This window comes from Pezoporus occidentalis, unplaced genomic scaffold (genome assembly GCF_034315485.1).
Source record: "Pezoporus occidentalis ecotype Australia unplaced genomic scaffold, CSIRO_AGI_Poc_V1 ctg46, whole genome shotgun sequence".
NCBI classification, from domain to species: Eukaryota; Metazoa; Chordata; class Aves; order Psittaciformes; family Psittacidae; genus Pezoporus; species Pezoporus occidentalis.
Genome location: NW_026915791.1, coordinates 6,508,804 through 6,530,582, shown reverse-complemented (window position 1 = coordinate 6,530,582; position 21,779 = coordinate 6,508,804). Strand labels below are relative to the sequence as shown.

Sequence of the window (21,779 nt, the reverse complement as noted above, 5' to 3'; positions counted from 1 at the left end):
CAGAAATAGAGGTCAAAGCCCTCCAGCACACGAGGGCAGGAGGGACACATTCCTCACCTTGGAGCCCCCAATATGTTCCCCAGCAGAGGCCGTCATGGCCTCTCTGCCTGGCAGCAGCAGAACCCACATCTGGGGTCCTTGCCAGGGAGGTGTGCGGCCACTCACCAGCAGCTTTGCCATACAGTTCTGCTCCCCAACATAGCAAAAGTCCCCAGAGACATTGGTCTCAAACCAGATGTGCTCCCCATAGACTGCAGTCTCCTGAAAGGCACAAGACAACATGTTTATTTGAGAGCACCCCCAGATGCACATCCAAACCCCTAAAATGCTTTGTGTGAAGGACAAGACACTGGACAATGCTGGGAGGTGGGAGGCTGGAGCTTGGTGTAGACCAGGAGACAAGATATACAGAACAACCAAGGCCAACATCTGGATAAAGGAAACCTCATGAAGCTGCTGCTGTGTCCCACTTGCTGTAAACAAGGACCCAAGAAAACCAGCTCCAAAACCCAGTGTCCTGCACAGGGGGGCTGCTTCCATCACCCCTGAGAGGAGGCACTGGGGTGAATGCCATGCAGGGGACTCCTGAAACAACTTCTGTTCTATGACCTGAGAGTGTAGCTTAAAGTCTGCTGGACTTTGAAGGTGAAGGAGCAGGGGCTTGCTCCTGTTGCTTGTCCCCAACCACCACAATACCTCGGCTGCCAGGAGCAGAAGAGCTCTCAGTGGAGTAGCTTTGCCACCCTCCCAGGAACTACATGTGCCTGCACAGCCTCTCTGCAGCACTGCAGGATGCTGCCAGCAGCACAGATGCTGGCACAAGCTGGTGGCAATGGCAGAGGCCATAAATGTGTCAAAGCCAAAGTCACCTGGGAACCCTCATCCTGGGAAGAGCCTGCTGCTTCTTGGCTGGGAGCCTATTCCATGCAATGCCAAGCAAAATACACTACAACTTACGCTCCAGTCCACAGTGCTGCGTATCTGCCTCTCCGAGTCACTCCTCAGGGCTAGGGCAGGGTTGGGCTGGGCTACCATGTGCTGGAGGCTGGACTTGGCAATAGCTTTCCTGGAAGACACAGGAGGGCTGGCTATTAGATCAGGGGAGGAGAAACACGTGCAAAGCACAACCTGCTTCTAGGATGCAGCAGAAAAGCATCCTCAGGACCAAGCGTCTGGAAATGAACTTCCAGCACCGCTGGCTGAGGAGCACCCGCTCCTGTGGGATGAAGAGGTGCTGTCTGTGTTGCTGATAGCTCAGCACCTCGCACCCAGCAAGAGGCGCAGTCTAGGCCAGCTCAGTCAAAGCCTTCAGGGGTGACAGGTCCATTGCAAAACAGCCTGGGATGCTCCACCAAGCTGTGATGGGGACAACCCACAGCCCTTGCCCTGGAAGGCTCCCCGCAGCTCTCCCATTCCAATACATTCCAGAGCCTGGGCCATTTTCAGGGACAAGCACAACCAGACAGATAAAAAGCAGTGGTTCGGGGCTAGCGAGCTGCTCCCATGTGTGCAGGTCCGCATCTCCAGCCCACAGCCAGGCCTGCCACCTCCTTCTCTCCCCAGGCTGGCAGAAGAGGGCACCCTGCAGCCCTGGGGTTGCACTGAGAGCATCAGAGGCAGCGCTGGCCTAAGCGGGAGATGCTCAGGGGATGCGAGCAGCACCGCAAAGCCACCAATGGCAGTCAGGGCCAGCAGAACAGACCCCGCTCCCTCCTTTCCCACCAAGCCTGGGTACACCCGGCTGGCCCCTCCCGCGGCATCGCCATACATACAGCAGCCGGGGGCTCCAGCTATCCAAGGCAGCACGGCACGGAGGCTCCAGTCCCAAGCACTCAGAGGAGCACCCGGCTCCATCTGCCCCCATGCAGCGCTGGGCCAGCGGCCGCGGGTGCCCCGAGGGCAGCAGCCCGGGCCGGGCAGCATCGCTGGAGCGGCGGCGCTGGCTGAGGCGGCGGTAGCGGCCCGGCAAGCCGTGAGCAGCGCGGCCGTGGCTGACCTCGGCGGGCAGGCGGTGCGAGGACGCGCGCCGCAGGCAGCGGGGACCCCGCGACAGCAGCGCAGCCTGCAGCGGCCGCAGCCGGGGCAGCATGGCCAGCCAGCTCTCCTCGGCGCACCGCTCGGCATCATCTTCCAGAGACTCGGATGTGTCAGCGCAGGGCATCCCTTCCCCTCCAGTGGGGATGAGGCTGGCCAGCAGGACGGAGGGACCCATCAGATGGGCATCGACGGCTCGCGCACAGCCGCCGTGCTTGGTCTGCACGGCAAAGCGCGGGCTGAGGCAGGGCGGCGTGGTGCTGGAGCGACGACGGCGGCTGCGGGGCTGGCCCAGGCAGGACAGGGCCGGCAGTGGGGCTCCGGAGCCGCGGCGGCGCTGGGCCAGCGAGGATGAGGGCAGCCCGGCTTGGGAACGCCGCCGGGCTTTGCCCGTGGGCACGGCCACCGCGCTGGCACGGCGCAGCCCCTTCCCACCGAAGTGCCGCCTGAAAAAGGTCTCCATCGCACCCGCACTTGGCTGTTGACACAGAGACCGGGAATTAAATAGGCTCCTATGGGAGTCCGCAGGCGGGGGGATGGATGGAGACAGAAGGCAGGAGTGGGGGACATGGCTGGGACCCTCTGCATCCCTTGCTGTGGGATGAGGAGATCTGCATCCCAAGGCACAGAGGCAGCCCTGGCATCACTCCTGGTGCTGGTCCACCTGGTTTTCCAATGGGAACCGCTCTGGCTAAACACCAGACCCATCAAATTTGCAGCAAATTGAAACTAAGCTCTTGTGAATCCCAGTGAAGAAAACCAAAAGAGCAGGAAAGTAAAGTAAAAGCAGGACAGGCAGACTTGGTAGGAGTTAGCTGGGACAGATGGAGTAGCGTGGTGGAAAATCACCCCATGTGTCCTGTGCAAAACTTCCCCCTCCTGATGAAAGAGCTTTACTGGGGCTCTCGAGCTTCCCCTGCCCAGCCCTCAAAGCTTGACAGGCAGCCTGGACATTGCAGCAGCCCATGGAAAGCCCCGGGCCACAAAGTGGATGGTGCTGTAGCAGTTTCAGCACTGGCAGCTCAGCATGCAAAACTGGACTGGAAGAGGCTGAATCTGGCTTGCTCCAGTGCTTCAATTCCCACCCTCCAGCCACCACCTCTCTACAGCCACTAAACAGAGAGGATTTACTCAAAAAACACCCCACCAAGACCCACAGTTTGGTAGAAGCAAACTTCTGGCTCTTCAGTTGCTCCCAAGGCAAGGAACTGGCTCATGGCAGCCTGCAGGCACACACAAGCCACCACCATCACTCTCAACAATGGCTTCTCTACCCATCATGAGGGTACAGGCATGCTGCTCATCATCACACTAAGATTGTTATCTCTTCCACTTGCTTCTACCTTCCTCATGCTCTTACACACATTTGCTTGCAGCAATACCAGAGGACCTTCAGAATAACACCCTGACCCAAACCTCCACTGCCCTGGGGACCACACAAACAGAAAAATTTGGCAAAGCTTCCCTTTTCCTTTGGGAACTGCATGTAAGATGGGACATGTGTTATTTTCTGGACGACCATTTGGAGCTTTCACTTAGTGATTGTAGGACAAACAACCCACTGGGCTTTTTAGATGACTTTTAGATGACTTTTTTAGATGACTTTTAGATGACTTTTTAAAATGACTTTTAGATGACTTTTTAAAATGACTTTTAGATGACTTTTAGAGTCATCTTTTAGATGACTACAAAGCTGAGCTTGTTTTTTTGGAAAAGGCCAGGCTTGGTTTGCTCTCCTCCAGCCTGGTAGGCAAGGAAGCCAGCTCTTTAGTTTCTATAGTCTCATTGCCAAGCCTGTACTCAGTAACATAGGCCAAGGAGGGAAGGAAGGACAGCAATGCCCTCCAGAGCAGCTAAAACCTGCTTGAACTGAACGCAAAACCGAAGTGCCACCTTGTCAGAGGGGTTTCTCCAGTCTCAGCACAGCAGCACTGCAGGTCCTTGGTCACCAGCAGGTTATCTATCACCCCACTGAGGCCCATGCAGCTTTGCAGAGGACACATTTTGCTGTTCACTCTGCTTCCAGCCTATCCCCGACACTGCAGCGCTCCATTCCTGCCCCTTCTCCCCATTACCTGCAGGTGATGCCCAGTAAATTGCATCATCACCAAAAGGTGTTTGAAATTGTCAGAACAAATAAAATACGTTAAAAACCCAAGAGAGAACACTGCCTGGGTATGGCACACTGCAGCAGACCCTTTCTGGCCAGCTCTAGCTGCCGGGGGAGATGTACCGTCCGACTACATCCCAAATGAGCTGAACAGATGCTCCCTCCTGCCCCACATATTCCACTAGCATGAAGCTGCTTGCTGAGCTGCTGCCATGGCAGGAAGATCTCTCAACACAGCTTCCTTCCTTTTTGCACCACAGTCTTGTGAAGAAATCTGCTAGAACAGCTTGACATTTATGTTTTGAGTACTTGCTGATCAAGGCCCTTTTTATCTTCAGGGCTGTCTGCAAGTGACACATGGGCTCACACTCTGGCCACCAGTCTTTAAGGTTATTATGAGGCAACCCATCTGACAGCAGCACATGACAGCTCAGATATGATGGGTGAAGATATCCTAATCTCTCACAATTTACTTCCAATCTGAGCTCCAAAGGGTGCACTGCAGGTGCTGAGAGCTGCTGCTGGTGGAGCAGATGGACAGACTGCTGGGGGTGCCCAGGGTTGATTTGTATCAGCAGAGCTGCATGCAAAACAGCCAGGGAACCAGGTACTGGTGGAGAGGAGCCTGAGAGGAGATAATCCCTGGAAGCCCCTAGCCTAATGCCAGCACATCTCTGGGATCCCCACTGTTTGTCACTGAGATAAGATGGAGAAGAGCCATCATCCATGGCTGCTCTTCAGATGGCATCACTCAGCTTAGTTGGGTAAGGAGGCTGGATGGAGGCAGCCTGGCATCTGGAGGGTGGCAGGGAAAGGAAGTACTGCTGCATGCACGAGGATATCAGCTCTACTTACAAGCAGCTATGCACTATCATTTCAATCTCCTGTGAATGAGGAGTAGCTCTGGTCTGCTCGTGATCTGCAATCAGAGCTCTTGGGAGGTGATTTATCTCTCACCAGACCCCTCAAGATCCTCAGTCTCCCTGCCTCACATCAATGGACAGAAGCTGCTGAAGCAGGAACATGCTCCAGACCATAGGCAGGCAGCAATGCTGTGCTCAAGAGCTGGAGGAGGAAGGGGCTGCTGCGGGAAGCTCCCTGAGCACTCAGAGCAAGCTGCTACCTCTTACTCTGAGGGCAGAGCTAACCTCGGTGGCAGGAGGTAAATGCTCCTGGAAAGACAAGCAGGGATCGAAGAGGAAAAACTTGCATCGTGTAACTTCAGTGCACACAGCTCATGGACTGACTGATGTGGAGACCCTGCCATCCAGACAAATAGCAGCATCCCTCCTGCAGTGTTGGGAGCTCCAAAACCAGACAGGGTGACTCCTAGGGCTAAACATACATTGTCCCTCAAGGCACAGGCTCTGCCCATGTCAGGAGGAGCTTCTTGACATTCAGCTCCATTATTGTGCTTTGCTTCCCTAGTCTCAAACAAACTCCCTTTACCAGACTGAATAGGCCCTATGTGCCCTTAAGACATGTAGAGGGATGCTGCCTGTGCCATATGCCTGCTCAGCCCTTCCTCTATGTTATTATTCCCTCTGCCCCTCCAGCAGCCTGATTTATTCCTGCCAGACCCCAGAAGAAGAGAGATCCCAGGTTACTTTCAGTGCCAAATCTAGCACCCTCTCTCCTGGCACCAGGGATGGCAAGAGGATGCTAGTAGAGGACACCCCCAGCAGCACAACACGCAAGCTTGAGCCCTACGTAAGTCAACCTGAGAAACACATTCAGCTTCTCCTGACCTTTCAGCAAACCTCCCGTTAGTCGACTGGAAAGCATTTTTCCAACCACATGGCTACAGCAAGGGGAACAAGTCCAAGAGTTTTGCCTTGCTCCATGACGAGCGCTCATCCTGATGGCACCTGGCTGCGTTCCTGCATCCTGGCTTGCTGCAGGCAATGGGGAGATGCTGTGGCACTGGAGCTGGCAGCACGCAAGCAGAAGCCCGTTTCAGTTTACACACTGTCTTCCCCTGGCAAGGACGCTTGGCTTCCACAGCTCGATCTCAGGGAAAGTGCAAGTGTTATTAATAGCCACCCCTCCGTGACACAAAGATCTCCTGGGCTTCTGCTGTCTGTCTCCTCCCTGCCAGGACACCAGAGGGACCGAGGGACAAGGGCCCGGGCACCCATCCAGGGAGCTGCGCCTCATCCCCTCCTTGCTGACACACCACCACTTGCCTTCAGTGCTGGATTCCATCACAAGCTCACAGCCCCCTTCCTGCTCCTTTCAGTGCTCTGATACTCAAGCTTCTCATGTACATTGCTATGCCCACACCATCCCTGCTGAAATCCTGTATCCGCTCCCCCATCCCGCTCCCAGGCATCAGTCACCGACCAATTCCTCTCCCTCAGGCTCCTCAGCCAGCCCTCTCTGATGCACCACAAAAGCAACCAGCACAGAGGAGGTGCTGAGGAAGTCCCCATGCCAGATGGGGAAGGGAGCACGCTGGGCAAGATGTGCTGCAGCCCTCAGGGCTTTGGTTGCAGTGAGGTGAGCAGTGATCAGCAAGTTTCCAAGCTGCGCAGTTTGTTTCTACCCAAAGTTTCCATTCCAGCTGTAATCTCTCCTACATTACACAAATAAAAGAGACTCAGGAGCTCCCCTGTGCTGGGTCCAGCATGAACAAGGACATGCAGCTGCCCCCAGCATACAGGTAGAGAGGCCGTGACCAAACCACCTTTCAAAGCATTGCAAGGGGTGATCTACAGACTGTGCTCACCCTCTATTTTAGAATTCATTCGATCTATTGCAACAAGTGCCACCTCCTACACGTGCCACAGCACCTCATTCCCAAGCTCCCAAGCTGCAAGAGCATGCCATTCCCAGGGCAAACCGTGGCCAAGGGCATCCTCAGTTGTGCTGTCACCCTCATACCACAGAGCAGACTTCTGCTGCAACTTTAAGGCTGCAGAAGGCAGTTTCTGGTCCTTGCAGGGCACTCAGAGGGAAACAGATCCTCACCTATCTCAGTGAGCCCTGGGGTTGAACCAGAGCACTTCAGACTTCCCTCCTAGTGAGAAAGCAAGGCAAAGGCTTCAAAACTGCCTGGCGGGCACACACAAGCAGCTATAGAGGACGTCCTCTCAGCCCTGTGGCTTCCGCACATACAGCCCCAGCATCCCCCTCTGCAGAGAGCTGTGTAGAGGCCCCTGACAGGGCCACTGGGCATGGACAATGAGAGCAAAGCACCCCTGGCAACATCAAAGGGCTCTGCTAACTTGCTCAGAAGCCTGTCAGTGCGACTGGGCACTTTGGTTGACCAACCTGGAGGTTCCCGGACTGCATTGCCTCACAAGGGACCTCCAGGTACATCAGTCTGGACTCTATGCACATCTTGCACAGGGCAGAAGAGCACAACTCGCAACCTCCTGCTCCCACACATACACACCATGGCATGGCGATGCAAATACCCTGACACATCCCAGGCAGGAAACGGTAATGGAATACCCACACAAGATGCCCAGAAGCAAAACTCACCCCTGGGGTTTATTTCAGGGGACAGGAATTTCAGGGCACACCCCAGCTGGCAGTGATAGCTCAGCATCACCACTTCAGCATCACTTGGGACTGCTGGTACCCAGGGCAAGTCACCACACAGCCCACACCAGGGATGGGACACAGCCACTAACTTTAACCACACACCGTTTTCTGGGCAGTCTTGGAGCTGGGGATGCCACATAGAGGTGATGCAGCCCCTAAGCTGCCTTCTTTGAATGAGCAAAGCATGGGGATGGATGCAGCAGCAGGAACCAGCTGCCTTGCAACACCACAGCTTTGCAGCTTCCCATGGGAAGCTTCTCCAAAGGGAAAAGCCAGATGGACAGAACTGCCCAAGGCCACACAGCGACCTGAGCATGGTCCCTACTTGCCTGGCCCTGCCTCAACCAAGACAAAGGATCAACCATTCCATGCTCATGCCTGGCCCTTCACAAGAAAATGCTCTCAAGCTGGGTTTATGAGAAGAGCAGGGGCTGGGAGCAGAAGGGCCTGAGACTTTTCCTACAGTTCCTAGCATAACTCTGACATCCTGCTGGTGGCAGCTCCATCCTACTTCTCCCCAGGGTCTGTAGGCTGCTCTGATGCTGCCTCCCCATCATTGCCTTCACAGGACAGACCTGAGATGTGCTTTAAGGCACATCTGCCAGACTAGCTCAGACCCTCCACTTACACTTCATAAAGTCAAGAGTTTCCCAGCCCTAAGGCTCAGAGTAATGTTCCCATTACAGCAATGTGATTTCCTTCCCAAAATCCGTGGAAGACAGTGTTTTGTCTTAATTTAAACAGAAGTCATCTCCTTGGAGGCGCCTGGGCTGACTCGGGGCGTTCATATCCCTTGACAACTTTCCACCATCATAACATTATGAAGTTTACTTGCCACTACACTAAACAATCTGCCTCCTGGTTATCAAGAAACCCGACAGTACTGACTTAAACAATCTTTTGCTGTGTTTGGCAGGGGAGCCAAACAGCAAGACTGATGGCCCCGGGCAGTGAGTTAACTGGGGATGAAACGCAGAGGGTGAGCCACCACCATCAGTGCTGGGGCAGAGGCAGAGCAGGGGTCGGGGGAGAGGCCAGCCACGCAGTTTCTATTTCAGTCCTATCAGCACCAGCAGTGCAGGCTGGGAGGGACTTTGAGTGTTTCTTCTCTTTCTGAGCTCCCTTTATAAAGCAACACGCACAAAGCAAAGCGATGGGAGGCTTGGCAGGGTGCCCCAGTAGTTTGGGGACCCAGGCTGTGCTTTCTTTAGCTGATTCCCACCGTTCTCCCCAGGGCTGGTCCCCTCCTTCAGTACACACAGCTCTGTGCCTCCTGGAGATGCAAGGGACGTGCTATTTAAAGGGAGGCCAGTCCCACAGCCCAGCTGTGTGATCCAAACTCCCCAAGCAGCCCCAGCACACAGGGACAACATCCTGGTGCACGGATGACATCCAGGCACAGTGCTGCCCCAGGCAGGGCAACGCACAGCATCTGCCCAGGGCAGCAGCCCCGGGGGGAGGTGATGAACCTGGTGTAAAGATAAAGCTCCAGCGTGGCAGATGCAGAGCACAGGCAGCAATTCCCAGGGCTAGGAAGTCTTGACACCTCCCAAAGCAAAGCCAAGAGTCTCAGGCGCTCAGTAACAGGCACTGATAATGGAAAGATGGGAGCTGTGTGCCTCCCTCCAGCATGTGCCTCCCTCCAGGCCACTGCAGGGATTGGGAAGGGCATCCCACTGCAGAAGCAGGGAACCTCAGCTGGCACCAGCACCAGGGGAGATGCCAGGAGCCCCCAGGTCTGTCCTGCTTCCCTAAACATTCCCAGTGCAAAGCCGATAGGGCCTGGAAGTCACAGCAAGACACAGGCTGGCTCCCCATGCCCCTGTCCTCTGTCACCTGCACGTTTCCTGATGCCACCCCCATGGGGGTCCAGTGCTGTCACAAGCATCTGGAAATGCCCCTCTGGCAGGGAAACCGCAGGGAAGCCAAGGCCAAGCACCACTGAGTGTGAGGGCCACAAAGCCCCTCCCTCACCCCTGGGGATAGCTCAGAGCCCCGTGCCCTCACTCCAGCCCCGGCAGCGAACCCCAAACCCCGCTCAGCAGGAACAAGGTTGAGCGCCTTGAGGCTGACCCTGGGCTCTGCTCCCCCCCTGCCTTTCCCCACCGAGGTGGGACCCGCTCAGACCGTTCCCACAAACTAAGGGCTGGCTTCCCCCCCGCCCCAGCCCGGCACAGGCAGAAGCAGCAAACACACAGGACGAGGAGGAAGAGGAGAGAAGGGGAGAGCGTGGGGCAAAGCCCCGTGACCTGGTCCGGACGGGCGCGGGGTCCCTGCAGGTGCGAGCGGTGGCGATGGCCGCGCAGCGCCGGGCCAGCCCTCCCCAGCCAAGTCCTAGTTTGGGAGAGGAGCGCTCGGCTTCTCCCTCCGCCTCCTGCCCGCTGCCCGCCCCGACAGCGCTCTGTAACCAACCAACAGCGCTTCCGCTCCCAACAGCCCGAGCCCGCCGGGCCCCCGGCCGGAGCGCACGCATCGGAGGGGACACAGCAAGAGAGGGGTCCCCCCAGCACACAGCCGCGCTCCGAGCATGCAGGGATGCCGATGTGCTTCTCTCGGAGCAGCAAGAGATGAGGGGAGGAACACGCCGAGGAGCGGATTCTCTCCTGCTTCCTTGGGACGTCCATAAAGGGGTTTGTGTGGAAAAGCCAAGCTACCTGCCATGGAGAGCCTGTGTCCATGCACAGGAGGTCACTTACTCCTGTGCCTGGTCCGGGCCAGCTCCACAGACATCTCAGGAGCTGTTTACCTCCCCTTGTTGCTGCATGAGAGCCCCTCATGGGATTTCTCAGAGCCAAGCTGGGGAGTTCCCTGTCATGCTCCACAGCTATCTGTGTCCCCCAGGCATCACCAGGGACCTGCTCCTGGCCAAACACAGCCCAAGCTCCCCTTTGGGGCCACAAAACCGACGTCCACTTTGGCCTTTGCAGAGAGTGGAGGGGCGGTCACACTGAAGGCCAGCTCACTCCAGGGTGCCTGCATGGCCTGAGTCACCAGCGGTTGTTATTTTGGTCATCGACCCAGAAATGGGAGCCATAGCCAAGCACATGGCTGCAGTGAGTCAGTGCAGGCAGCCGCAGCCGAGACCTCGTCCTTTCACACCCTGCCTCCTCCTGCCTGCCCCTTCCCCTTGCCTGCATGTCATGGTTAAAGTCAGACAGGGAGCAATTCTCCTCTCTGTGTAGGAGCATGTGTGGACCATGTTCAGTGCTCCCTGGGGCACAGGGACAGACCACAGTAAAATGACAACAAAGCATCAGGGAGGTGTCTGTCAGCACAGTCAAAGCAAAGGCAGCCAAGCTGCCTTTCTCGATGGGTATCTGAAAGTGGTTCACAGGAAACCATTAACCAGAAGCCCAAAGGCTGAGCTACCACTGCCACCACCACCTCTGTCACAGCAGGAGCGAGTGGCCTTTGCAAAGCAGCAGGAGCTGAGATGGGTGAGGACATGTGAGCAAACCTCTCCACAGCCCAAGGTGCTGCACTGGGTTCAGCTCCTTTCTCACAGCACCAGAGGGGAAGAGGTGGAGATATCTGCTCAGGGCAGGCAGGAGATGTTCACCCCTGCTCAGCCCTCCCTCAGACCCAGCAGCTGCTGAAGGATGGAGTGCTCTGCGCCCTGTGTGTCCTTCGGATTTCCCTTCCCAGTGCCAGGAAAGGGCCAGCTGCCACTAGGAGCTAAGCAGGTCCTGGTGTTCTCACCAGGGCAGCCATGGTGCAGGCCATAGCCACAGGAGGAGGAGAGGCCATGGAAGGGCCCCTAGGAACAGTCCCCAATCCATCGCTGTTAAGACCCACTTAGTGGGACGAGCAGGATGTTCAATCAAAGAGGAAATTAAAATCATGCTATAACTAGCTGCCAATTCAGAGCAAAGAAACCTCATAAGAGATATGTGTGGCTCCTCCCCAGCCCCATCTCCTGCCAAGGGAGCTTATCATGGAATCACAGAAAGGTTTGGATTGGAAGCTTAAAGCTCATCCAGTTCTAACCCCCTGCCATGGGCAGGGACATCTTTCACCAGAGCAGGGTGCTCAAAGCCCCATCTGCCTTGGCCCACCTCCCTCCTGGGCCAGCAGGACCCAGACCTGCAAGTGGGAACAGCCCAGAGGGATGTCCAGGGTGGATTCCAGCTGTCCCCAAAACCTCTTCCAGGTCAAGCAGAGCAGCAAGAGACCAGGTCACTGGTTCTCCAAGTCCCTTTTCCTGGAGGCACCAGGAGTGGGAAGCCCGAGAGCACTCTCCTCAAGCCAAGCCAGGCAAACTTTCCTGCTGCTGTTCTCCTTCCCTCTGTGACTAAGCCCTCACCCATGCAAACATGCACACAGGCAGAGGGGTAGCCAGGGAGACCTTGGTGTCCCTGTGCTGCTGTCACAGGTTTGAGTCTGCTGCGTTCAAGCAGAAACCTCTGCCCCAAGCTGAGAGGCTCCCCAGCCCCATGCAGCCCTGGGCAAGGCTTTCCAAGCGAGGAGAAGACTCTGGTCCCACGCACCTGAAACCACAGCACCAGGGGCAGCCCCTGCAGGTGTCTGCAAGGGGGGCACTGCTCAGCATCCCTGAGACACCCGGTCCCCAGTGATCTTCCCACACACACACACAGCATGAGGTTAAAACAGGAAAGACACCTCCTCTTTCTGCGCCCCAGGCCTTTATCATGACCCTGTGACGAAGCAAAGCACATGCCGACTTGCCACGAGAAAGGCATTTGTTGGTTTAACTGTGACCCTGCTACTGATACCAAGCCTAATCTTTGGTTTCACTTTTCCACCTCATGGCAGTGAGCTACCAAGTCTTCTTCTCGCCCAGCTCAAGTAAAAATCAAAGTAACTCCTTTTAGCAACGTTAAATCTGCCACTTCTTGGGTTTGCTAAATGTCAGCCTGTCCCTGTGCAACAAATGGAAGGGCAGGAAGAGAAGTTGTTTTTTTGTCCTCCACCCTTTTTGTTCTAAATGCCTTCAGCATATCTGCCCTCACATGCTTCCTTTTCTTCTCTCATCCTAACAGTCCCACATCTGCCAGCTTCGCAGCCACACTGACAGGCTCCTTTCTCCATCATCCTTTGGAGAGGAGATCCCAGGGGAAGAGGGCAGACTGCTTTCTCCCTTCCCAGAACAGGCTCACACTTCACTGCAGACTGGTAGTGCAGAGTGCCCTCACTCTGCTCCCACTTCACACAGTCTCAGTGGATGCTTTGGAGATCACTGGAGCACCCAATGCAGAGGTTGGGTGGGTGCCATTGTGTGGGTCTGGGTGCTACCAGGACACACAAGCCAGCAGTGAGCTGGCCACCAGCTGCTTCACCGTGGCAGCACAAAAAAGCTCCATGAGGATGCTTTGCAAAGCCCTCCCTTGCAGAAGAAAGGAAAGCAAAACCAGTAGTGAGGAGATAAGGCCAGCATGCCACAACACTCAGGGGAAGCGAGCCCCAGGGCATGGGCTGGGGCTGCACAACAAGAGCACCCAAGAGCTCAACAGAGCACCCAGGAGCTCCGCAGAGCAACCGTGCCCTCTGGTGTTCAACACACGGCGCTTTGGGCCTCTCTGAAACCGATCTGCCTCCCTGTGCAGAGCATTAACAGAGCACACCACTTCTCACCAACACCTCCAACCACGGGACTCCCAGGCACACTGGGACATAGACCTGTGTCTACAAGGCTGGGCAAGCTGGAGACTGAGTGGGGAACCTGAAAAGCCCAGGATGCTGTGCAGATGGGTTGATACCAGAGACACCGCTCAGCAGAAGGCAGGAAGCAGCAGTCCTCAGTGAGGCTTTGCCACTGCGGCACTCTGCATGGCACACAAGTGCAGCCAAATCCTGACCAGGCGGATGTGCTGCTCCACAAAGATCATGGTGCAGGGGAGCCTGGGAACAGAGCCTGGGACTCGTCCCTGTGTCCACATCTCCTCGGGAGCACTCATGAGCCCCCATCACCATGAAAGCCTAGGTATTGGCTTCCACACAGCAATTACATCCTAGCAATGTATGATTACCTCCTAAGCCCTGTTTTTCCACCCAAGCCCTGCTTTCCCACCATGTCTGTCAACCCCAGCCCTACTGAACTTCAGGCTGCTTCAGCCGTCTGGCTAAACCACCCTCCCAGCGTTGTCATCTTAGGTCTTCAAAGCACTCAGCATGCACAGGGTGTAGGTGCTACGGCCCTCATGCCCACACCGGTTAGCACACAGAGGAGGAAGACCTCGAGTGACCGTCACCCCAAACACCAGCGCAACGGGGGCACCGTGTTAGCCGATGAAAGTCCAGCAGCGAGCTGCCCTCTAGAGCAAGTTAGTGACGCAGGCAGCAGGCAGGCAGCCTGGCTTCTGGTGGCCTGGTTAGTACAGACACAAGAGGGTGACGTGGGGTGAGACGTGGGAGGGAGGAAGGGGAGCTCTTGAGCAGAAACGCTTCGGCAGCTGCTGGGACTGCACAGCCTGTGCAAGCCAAGGAAAATACCACGTACTTATACACCGCCGGACGGTGCTTTATCCTCCTGGATCCCCATCGGCTGGGCTGGCTGCCCGGGAGACAGGAGAACACACCTTTGTGGGGCAGGTGGAGTCTAGGGACACAAAGAAAGTGGTCAGCAAGCCCTCCCCATAAACACGTCTGGCTGCCCAGCACACAGCACAGTTCTCCCCATCCATGGCTTTGCTGCCCCGGTGCCGTCCCTCCACCCCACACCCAAAGGCCCTGGTGTCTGCAGACCCCAGTGTGTCCAATGGCACATGCACCACCATCCCTGCTGTCAGACATGGAGGTCCGTGCAGGCAACACGCCTATGGAGCTGGGGTCAGCAAGGCTGCTTCTTCCTTTGGAGCCAGGCAGTGAACATCAAGCAACACACTTCTGGGATACGAACCTGGCCCAGTCCATAATCAACTCCAGCCAGACCCATCTGGCTACAAGAACCTAAGGGTGCCCAGGCCCTGCACCTCCATGGGGTGCATGACTCAGGGACCAGTGCCAGGCTGGCACAGGGGGAGCTCTGCTTCCCTCCCTCCTGCTGCCTCCTGGCAGCCTCACCTTGACTGCTGGGTTTGGGCATGGATTTGAATTTCAAGTAACTCATGCAGGCACTGGCCAAGCCTTGCACGGAGGAGCACTGTTCGGTCAGGGCAGGGCAGTTCCACTGCTCCCAACCCTCCAGCCTCTGCGTGTGGGCACTGAGACCCGGGCACCCAACACACCGCCAGCCAGGGGCTGGGGAGCAAAGGTCTTGGTACCCCAGCACAAAGGGGGAGCACCTTTCTTGGGACCTCTGACACACCCCCCTGTCACATATACTTCCTCTGTCATTGAAACAAGAAAACTGGGTAAGTAATGCTGTTGTTTGAGCCCAGGAGGAGGGTCCTCACCAGCAGCCTCTGCTGGAGCATCTCCCAGCCCCAGTGCAACCCATAGCCCAGCCAGTAGCTGTGCTAGGGAGTGAGATACCTCTGACTGTGCCCTTGGCAGCAATCATAGTACAGGACCCCACTGCCTCTTAATCCTGCCATCTGCCAGCCTCTGACGGTTGCAAAATCCCTGCAGAAAACATCCCCCCCCATCACATTTCAGCAGCAGCAGCTGCTGGGTGCCTGCCACCAGAGTGCCAAGCGCCATGTCCCATGCGTGGTGACCTCAGGCTTGGGCACTAAGAGGCTTAACGCTGGATTCGAGAGGCTCCTGGCTGGGGCTGGGCAGCAAGGCAGGATGAGATACAGATGATCTGATCCAGAGGGAATTTTCACACAGAGGGGCTGGCACGTGGCCGACCACATCCCCCTGCTCCCATTCCAGGCTACAGGAGGCCAGGATCACAGGAAGAGGCTCCAAGCTGTCTTAGGTACTTGTGCCCTGTCACTCTCCATCCTCATTCCACCAGAGAGGAGGTGGAACACCCCAGCCCTGCAGAGCAGGCAGGAAGGAGTCCCCCTGCTCTCTGGCTCCGCATCCACACCTGTGCTCAGTGTAAGCAAGGCACAGGCTGTTCTGGCACCCATGTTTCCTGTGGGAGCTGAGCTGCACCAAAACAAGGGGCAAACCCTCTGTAAGGAGCTCTTGGTTAGCGGCACTGACTTCCTGGGACAGCCAGTGGGACATGTGACTGTCTGCAAAGACACACCATGTGTCAGAACCCAGGCTGCTCCATGTCCCTACATGTAGGACGGGACACAGCCAGACGGTGGGATGCCAGACTTCCGTCTGCCCCCAGAGCAGGGCTCTCCCCCACCACTGCTACCACATCCTGGGCAGCATCCCTGAATCCCCCAAAGACACATCCCCAGTTCCCACTGGTCCCTGAGAAGCTTGGCAGGGCTTCTCCAAGATGCAGGATGCTTAGACCACTGGGAAAGGCTGAAAGCCGTGATGGGCAAAGCTCAGAAAGGCTGTTCCCAGGTGTGGGAGCAACGGCCACAGGTAGAAACTGGAACTGGCAGCCTAGCCCAGGCTGCACAACCTGCCCGGCAGGCAGGGCTGGGGCAGGAGGCACATTAACTCCTACTGTCTGGGCAGGCAGGGACTGGGAAGATGTCCTCTCAGTCAGCCCCTGGTGTGATGAGGAGGAGTTTCCCGTGGGAGCAGAGCTTACGGTTAACTACAAAGTGAGGCCATCAACCCTTAAGCAGCAGAACAGCACTGGGTCTAACACATGCATGCAGTACAATAGGACTCCAACCCCGCTGGGCACTGGCCTGGCCAGCGAAGCCTCATCACTTGTCAGAGCTTTGCCCTCCACCTGACATCCTGATGAGAATAAAGCCTCCAAGTTCCCAAAGAGAGACTGCAGCTGCTGCTGAGCCTGCGAGTTGCAACAGAAACACAGGGTATTTATTACGTCTGTAACACTGGAGAGCTGGCCTGGGGAAAGCTGCTGGACTCGGGATCACAGAGCCACTTATTCCCTCAGAACCTGGTGCCAGCTCAAGAACCAGCAGGACAGGTTTGCTCTATTTCCACACCTTGTCTGTGTCCCCGAGTCAGCCCTGCACCCGAGTCCCTACCTCCAAAAGTCTTCAGCAGAAGCCATTCACCTCCTGCCAGTCCCCACCTCTTCCAAAAGGGATGTGTTGTGAGCCCAAGGGTCAAGGAGCCCCAGCCTGCAGCCCTCGCTCTGCTCCTGAGCTCAGCATCTCAAAGTCAGCACTCACGTACAACAGCCAGCAAGCAAGTGAACGTGTGCTGAGAGCTAACTCGAGCTTTAGCTCACAGTCACCTGGGAAAAAGAAACCAGAGCTCCACCAAGAGTGGAGCTGGAAGGTGCATTGAGAGGCTTTGCCAAGTCTCTGGGGAGACCTGGGCACAGCTCTGCAATGGGTGAAGGAAACCCTACACTGCATCCCCACCATGGGCCAGAGCTCGCGTTGCCTTCCATGAGAGCATCCCCACCATTGTAGAGTGCCAGCCTCACCCTGAGAGCATCTGTGTTAGCCCACAGGAGTATCCATGTACCCAAATTCCACCCTTGCACCACGCATGGCTGTTCCTCTCCCCTCTCAGTGCTGTTTCCTCACAAAGACCAGTGCCCGCAGTGCCCCCCACCCTGCACTGCCTTTCTCCCCATCACTTTTGCTTGACGAAGGGAAGAGGCTCATCATCCTCCCTCCTCCCAGCCCCTTGAGGAGATTGCAGGGTTTCCTGGAAGGGAGGCTCCAGCTCCTATACAGATTAAAGGTCCTGACACCTTCTCCAACGTGTGGCAGCCCCTGATCTGATCTGATCTCAGGAGGGCCATGGGGCTATCAGCAGGCATCCGGGGCTGGAGAGAAGAGGCAGGAGGCAAGAAGGGACCACACCAGGGAGCAGCTGACACCCTGCACTCTGATCCTTCCCTGCTCCATCCCAGCTGGCGGCTGCCCCGGTGCTTTCCTTTTCCCCTTGATGAGATCAGAAGTCTCCAAGCTCCTCAAGGGAGGTAAAGCCCGGAGCAGAGAGCACAGAGCAAACACAGCAGCAGCGGGAACAGCTCTGCCAGCACATCCAACCTGCATTGCAAAACAAGCCCAGGGACAACTGGGGACTCCCACCAGCATCGCTGGCTTCAGCCCAACTGATGCCACGCATTGCCAGGAAGCAGGATGGGGAGCAGAGGCTGGAGTTATTCAGAGCTAGAGGAAATCTGCATGCACGGAGGAGGATTGCTCAACAGCGAGCTGGCAGCAAGGTACCTTGTGAAAAAGCCTGTCCTGAGGTAAGCGCTGCTCTGTGCCTGCCAACATCAGATCACAAACTTCATGCTCCTCACCAGAGCCTGGTCTTCCCCTGGGCTGCCTGGGGCTTACCCCACCTCTACTGCACCCACACTAGGGGCAAGCAGCCGAGAGCCCTGTGCTGGGGCAGGCAGGGGATGGAGAGGGCCGTGCTGCCATCCCAGCATCACCTCTCCCCCGGCTTTCACACGGGTGTGAGCATCAAGCTGCGAGAAGGATGGTGACAAGCGACGTGGCAGAGAGACGTAGGCGGGCGCGCGGCTCCGCTTCCCGAGCGCCGTTTACCCACACGCCGTGCCACCCACGGCACTTCCCTGGGGCCGTGCAGGCACCCCCCGGCTCACGTGCAGCCTCCAGCACCGCGCCTGACACGGGACCACCGCCAGAAACTCAGTCACAGGCGCTCTGCAGGGTGCTTCCACCGTGCTCCCTGCTGCTGCACCTGGCCATCACACACCTCCTCTATAGGGGATGTGCTGAAGACCTTAAAGCCCCCAGGGAAAACCCATTGCAGCATCCCCCCCTCCCCGCCAGCACAGGGGAAAGGGAATTTGTCCGTGACATTCACACTCCCTCCCCAGTTTCCCCCTGGAAAGGGTGAAACGTGCTGTGAGAAACGGGGCACCTAGGAAGGAAATTTAATCCTAACCACCCATTATCTGATCAACCCCAATCTCTTTATCAGCCCAATTAAAAGAATTACCCATCCGTGGCCTGGATGCACGTATTGTGTGCACTTGTCTCTGGCAGCTCTGGAGCCAATTACTCCACCCTCCTGTAAGGCAATTACAAGGTACAGGAATAAGCCCGCTTGCAAAACACAAGGGACCAACCTACCACCCGAGGCTGGAGCTCAAGGGCTCTTTGCTTCAAATGCCCTAGGGGCCCACGTGCTCTGGGGACGAGAGGCTCTTTGCTGTGTTATAAACCTGTCCCTTGCCTGGCTGTGCCTCCTCGTGTCACAGCAGGCAGAGCCCAGCAGCACGTGTCCACCTTATGAACCTCTCTCCTGGAAGCTGGGCTCTCCAGAGACTCAACACTGCGAGTGAGCAAGCTCCTGCCCATTGCCCAAGTTTCCTCTAGACCCGCTTCCCAGCCAGGCCCAGGATGGAAGGGAATGCACATTTCCTCCCCAGTGGCTGTTGGAAAGCATTTGGGATGTAGGGGCTGTACTTCTCACCAAAAGAAAGCACAGCGAAGCCTTCCCCCGCAGCTCCCTCGCAGGAGGTGGTACTTCACACCATCCCCTGCTCCAAACCTCAGGTGGGCAGGAATTCAGTGGTGTGCTGCCAATTATCCTGCCTGGCTTCCCATCAAGCTCACTTCCCATAGGCATGTGTGGGAGCCCCTTCCTTCACAGAGGCCTGTGAGAATCTCTTCTCACTCTGATGCTCCGGGTGCCATATTTGTCATCCCGAGATGGAGGAAAGAAGGGCAAGAGAAGCATCCACAACCCGATGGGCACTTCACCCCTTCCAGCTCCGCCACCTCCTGCCCAAAACACTTTGCCTCTTCCCTATGTGTCCACACTGTAGAAGGTTGTTCACACATGGAGAACTTCCCCTCGGTGTAGGGTCTGACAAACACTGCAGTCACAGCAGCCTGAACCCCTGGGAGCCAGAAAGAATCAGAGCAGTACTGGGGACAGGGCAGAGCCTGCAAGGAGCTCCATGCAGCCACTGCCACCAGCTCTGAAACCAGAGCAGAGCACTGCTCTATGGTGAAGTGACCTTATGATTACTTCGCTCCTGGCTCTGGCTTCGCTGTGGAGGTTGAAGCTGGTGCCTTTCCTCACCCAGGAGCACTGCATCCTGCTTCAGGTCCCCCCACCCACCACCACCCCCTCCATACACCAACAATGCGGATGAGCGCTATAAAGATCAGCACAGAGCCACCAAGATACTTGTTATCAGATACAAGGCCAGGCTGAGATAATGGTGGTGGTTTGGTCTGCGGAAGGGAAGGTTAAGGGGAAATGTTAATGTGCTCGGCAACCTGATGGGGATGTACAGAGAGAAGTGATCCAGACACTGCCCAGAGGTGCACAGTGACTACAGCACAGGCCACAACAAAGGAAACACTGAATAGGCATTGGAAGGAGGGGGGAATTCCCGGGAAGCTGAAGCACAGGAGCAGGTGTCCGCGGAGCCCGATCTGTCTCGCTCTTGGTGACACTCAAAGCACAACATGAGCAGCTTGATCGAATCTAGCCCTGCCCTGGGGTGGACCAGGGGACCTCAAAAGTCCCTTCAGACCCGAGAGGTCCCTTTAGACCTCAGTTGTCCAATGCGTTCACACAGATCCGGATGCCAGGGGCACCCCTTTGCTTCCCCCAAATCCCTTGAGGCCAACAGCCAGGCTGCGGGAAGTGCAAGGAGTGGGGCTGACTGCGGGGAGGAAGTGAAGCAGCGATCGCAAGAGCTGGAATCGGGGATCCCGGCAGCTGGAACCAGCTGCGGGGTGTGCGGGGATAGAGACGCGGTTCTAAGCGAGTGGAAACGAATCCTCCAGAGCAGCGGCTCCAACTTATCCACGGAGGAGCGCGCTCACGGCGAGGGCGATGCTTCCCAACTCGGATAAAGGAGGACAACACAACCTCCCCCCCGCACCACGTCCCGCGTCCCTCGGCGGCTGTGCTCAGCCGGGGGCCCGTCTCGGCTGCCTGCTGACAGCTGCCCTCCGGCGGGGCTGCCCCTCGGCTCCGCAGCCCCCGCTCAGGATGCTCCGGCCGCCCGTGGCCACCCCTTGCCCCGGGGCCTGACCTTCCTCCGCCGGCGGCGCTGCCCGCCCCGCCCGGTGCTCACCTGCGCCCGAAGAGCTTGAGGCCGGTGAAGCGCTTGTTGCTGTGCCGGCGGCCCAGCGGCGGCGGGCCCCGCTCGGGCTCAGCGCCGCCCGACGCCCCGGAGGTGGAGGCGGTGGGAGAGGCGGCGGCGGCGGCAGAGGAGGGCGAACCGGCGGGCGGCGGGACCCGCGCCGCCTCCATGGCCGCGCTCGGGGCTCGGCGCCGCCGCTCGGGCCGCGCCAGGGGAGGGGACAGGGGCGGCGCGGCCGCGGCTCCCGCCCGCCGGGGCCGCAGGAAGTGGCCGCGCACCGCGGCCGCCAGCGCCCCCTTGCGGGCAGCGGGAGCGGGGCCGGGGGCGCTTCGCGACGGCTGGGCCGGCCCCGGCTCCGGGGCGGCCGGGTCAGGAAGTGCCGCGTCCGCCCCGCGCTCGGGAAGGGGCCCGGCGGCAGACGCGGAGCCTCCCCCCGCTTCCTCCTGCTCCTCCGCCTCCCATTGTTCACCGCCGGACGGGGGGACGGAGCCAGCAGCCCCGCCGCTGCCGCCACCGCCCTCTCCGGGGACCGGCAGCCTCCGCTGGCCTTGCAGCTGAGGCGGACACTGCGGCCCCCTGCCCGGCCAGCGGCCTGCGTGCGCCCTCATCGCTGTCTCCCAAGCGCCGTGCGGCTCAGAGGGCCGGGGACCGCTCCGCACGGCAGTGCCGGGGCTGCTGTCAGCTCGGGAGCGCTCTCCCCGCCGGGCAGGAGCGATGGGCAGCCCTCTTGTGCATGGAAAACAGGCTGGCCGTGATGGCCCCCTTCCCGTGCTCCCCAGGAGTACCGAGCCCCGCTGGAAGCACAGCGCAGCCCCCTTCAGGGCAGGTCCCCCTGGAGCACCAGCCCTCCCCAGCAGGACTGGTGGGGACGGGGATTTGCCTGCAGGAGGAACCTGACGGCTCAGGCTGACCCCATGCTCTTGCAGGCTCGGGACTGAGAGAGCCCTGGGACATCCCCACTGGGGAGGCTGTGCTGCACGAGCCGGGCGCTGGAACGGGTAGAGAGGAGGGGATTGCTGGCGAGGCAGTGGGGAAGCGCGGGGAAGCCTTTCCCCCAACCCCCGAAACACGGGCTGTCAGCGCCAG

General features: G+C 57.8%; 1 protein-coding gene across 5 annotated transcripts in view; it reads right to left on the bottom strand.

Moving 5' to 3' along the window:
• DGKZ (diacylglycerol kinase zeta) overlaps positions 1-20,891 on the bottom strand; it is a 41,230-nt gene extending 20,339 nt beyond the window's left edge. For 2 of the 5 annotated variants that reach the window (XM_062635810.1, XM_062635812.1), the window contains exons 1-3: positions 1,773-2,778; positions 958-1,066; positions 166-261 (exon numbers count right to left, since the gene is read on the bottom strand). In XM_062635810.1, coding sequence (XP_062491794.1) covers positions 166-261; positions 958-1,066; positions 1,773-2,497 — 930 coding nt within the window. In that variant the 5' untranslated portion in view covers positions 2,498-2,778. Of the gene's footprint in view, positions 1-165; positions 262-957; positions 1,067-1,772; positions 2,779-20,684 lie in introns of those variants that run through there. The other 3 variants (XM_062635814.1, XM_062635809.1, XM_062635813.1) reach the window with 3 other exon arrangements.
• Positions 20,892-21,779: the final 888 nt, after the last annotated feature.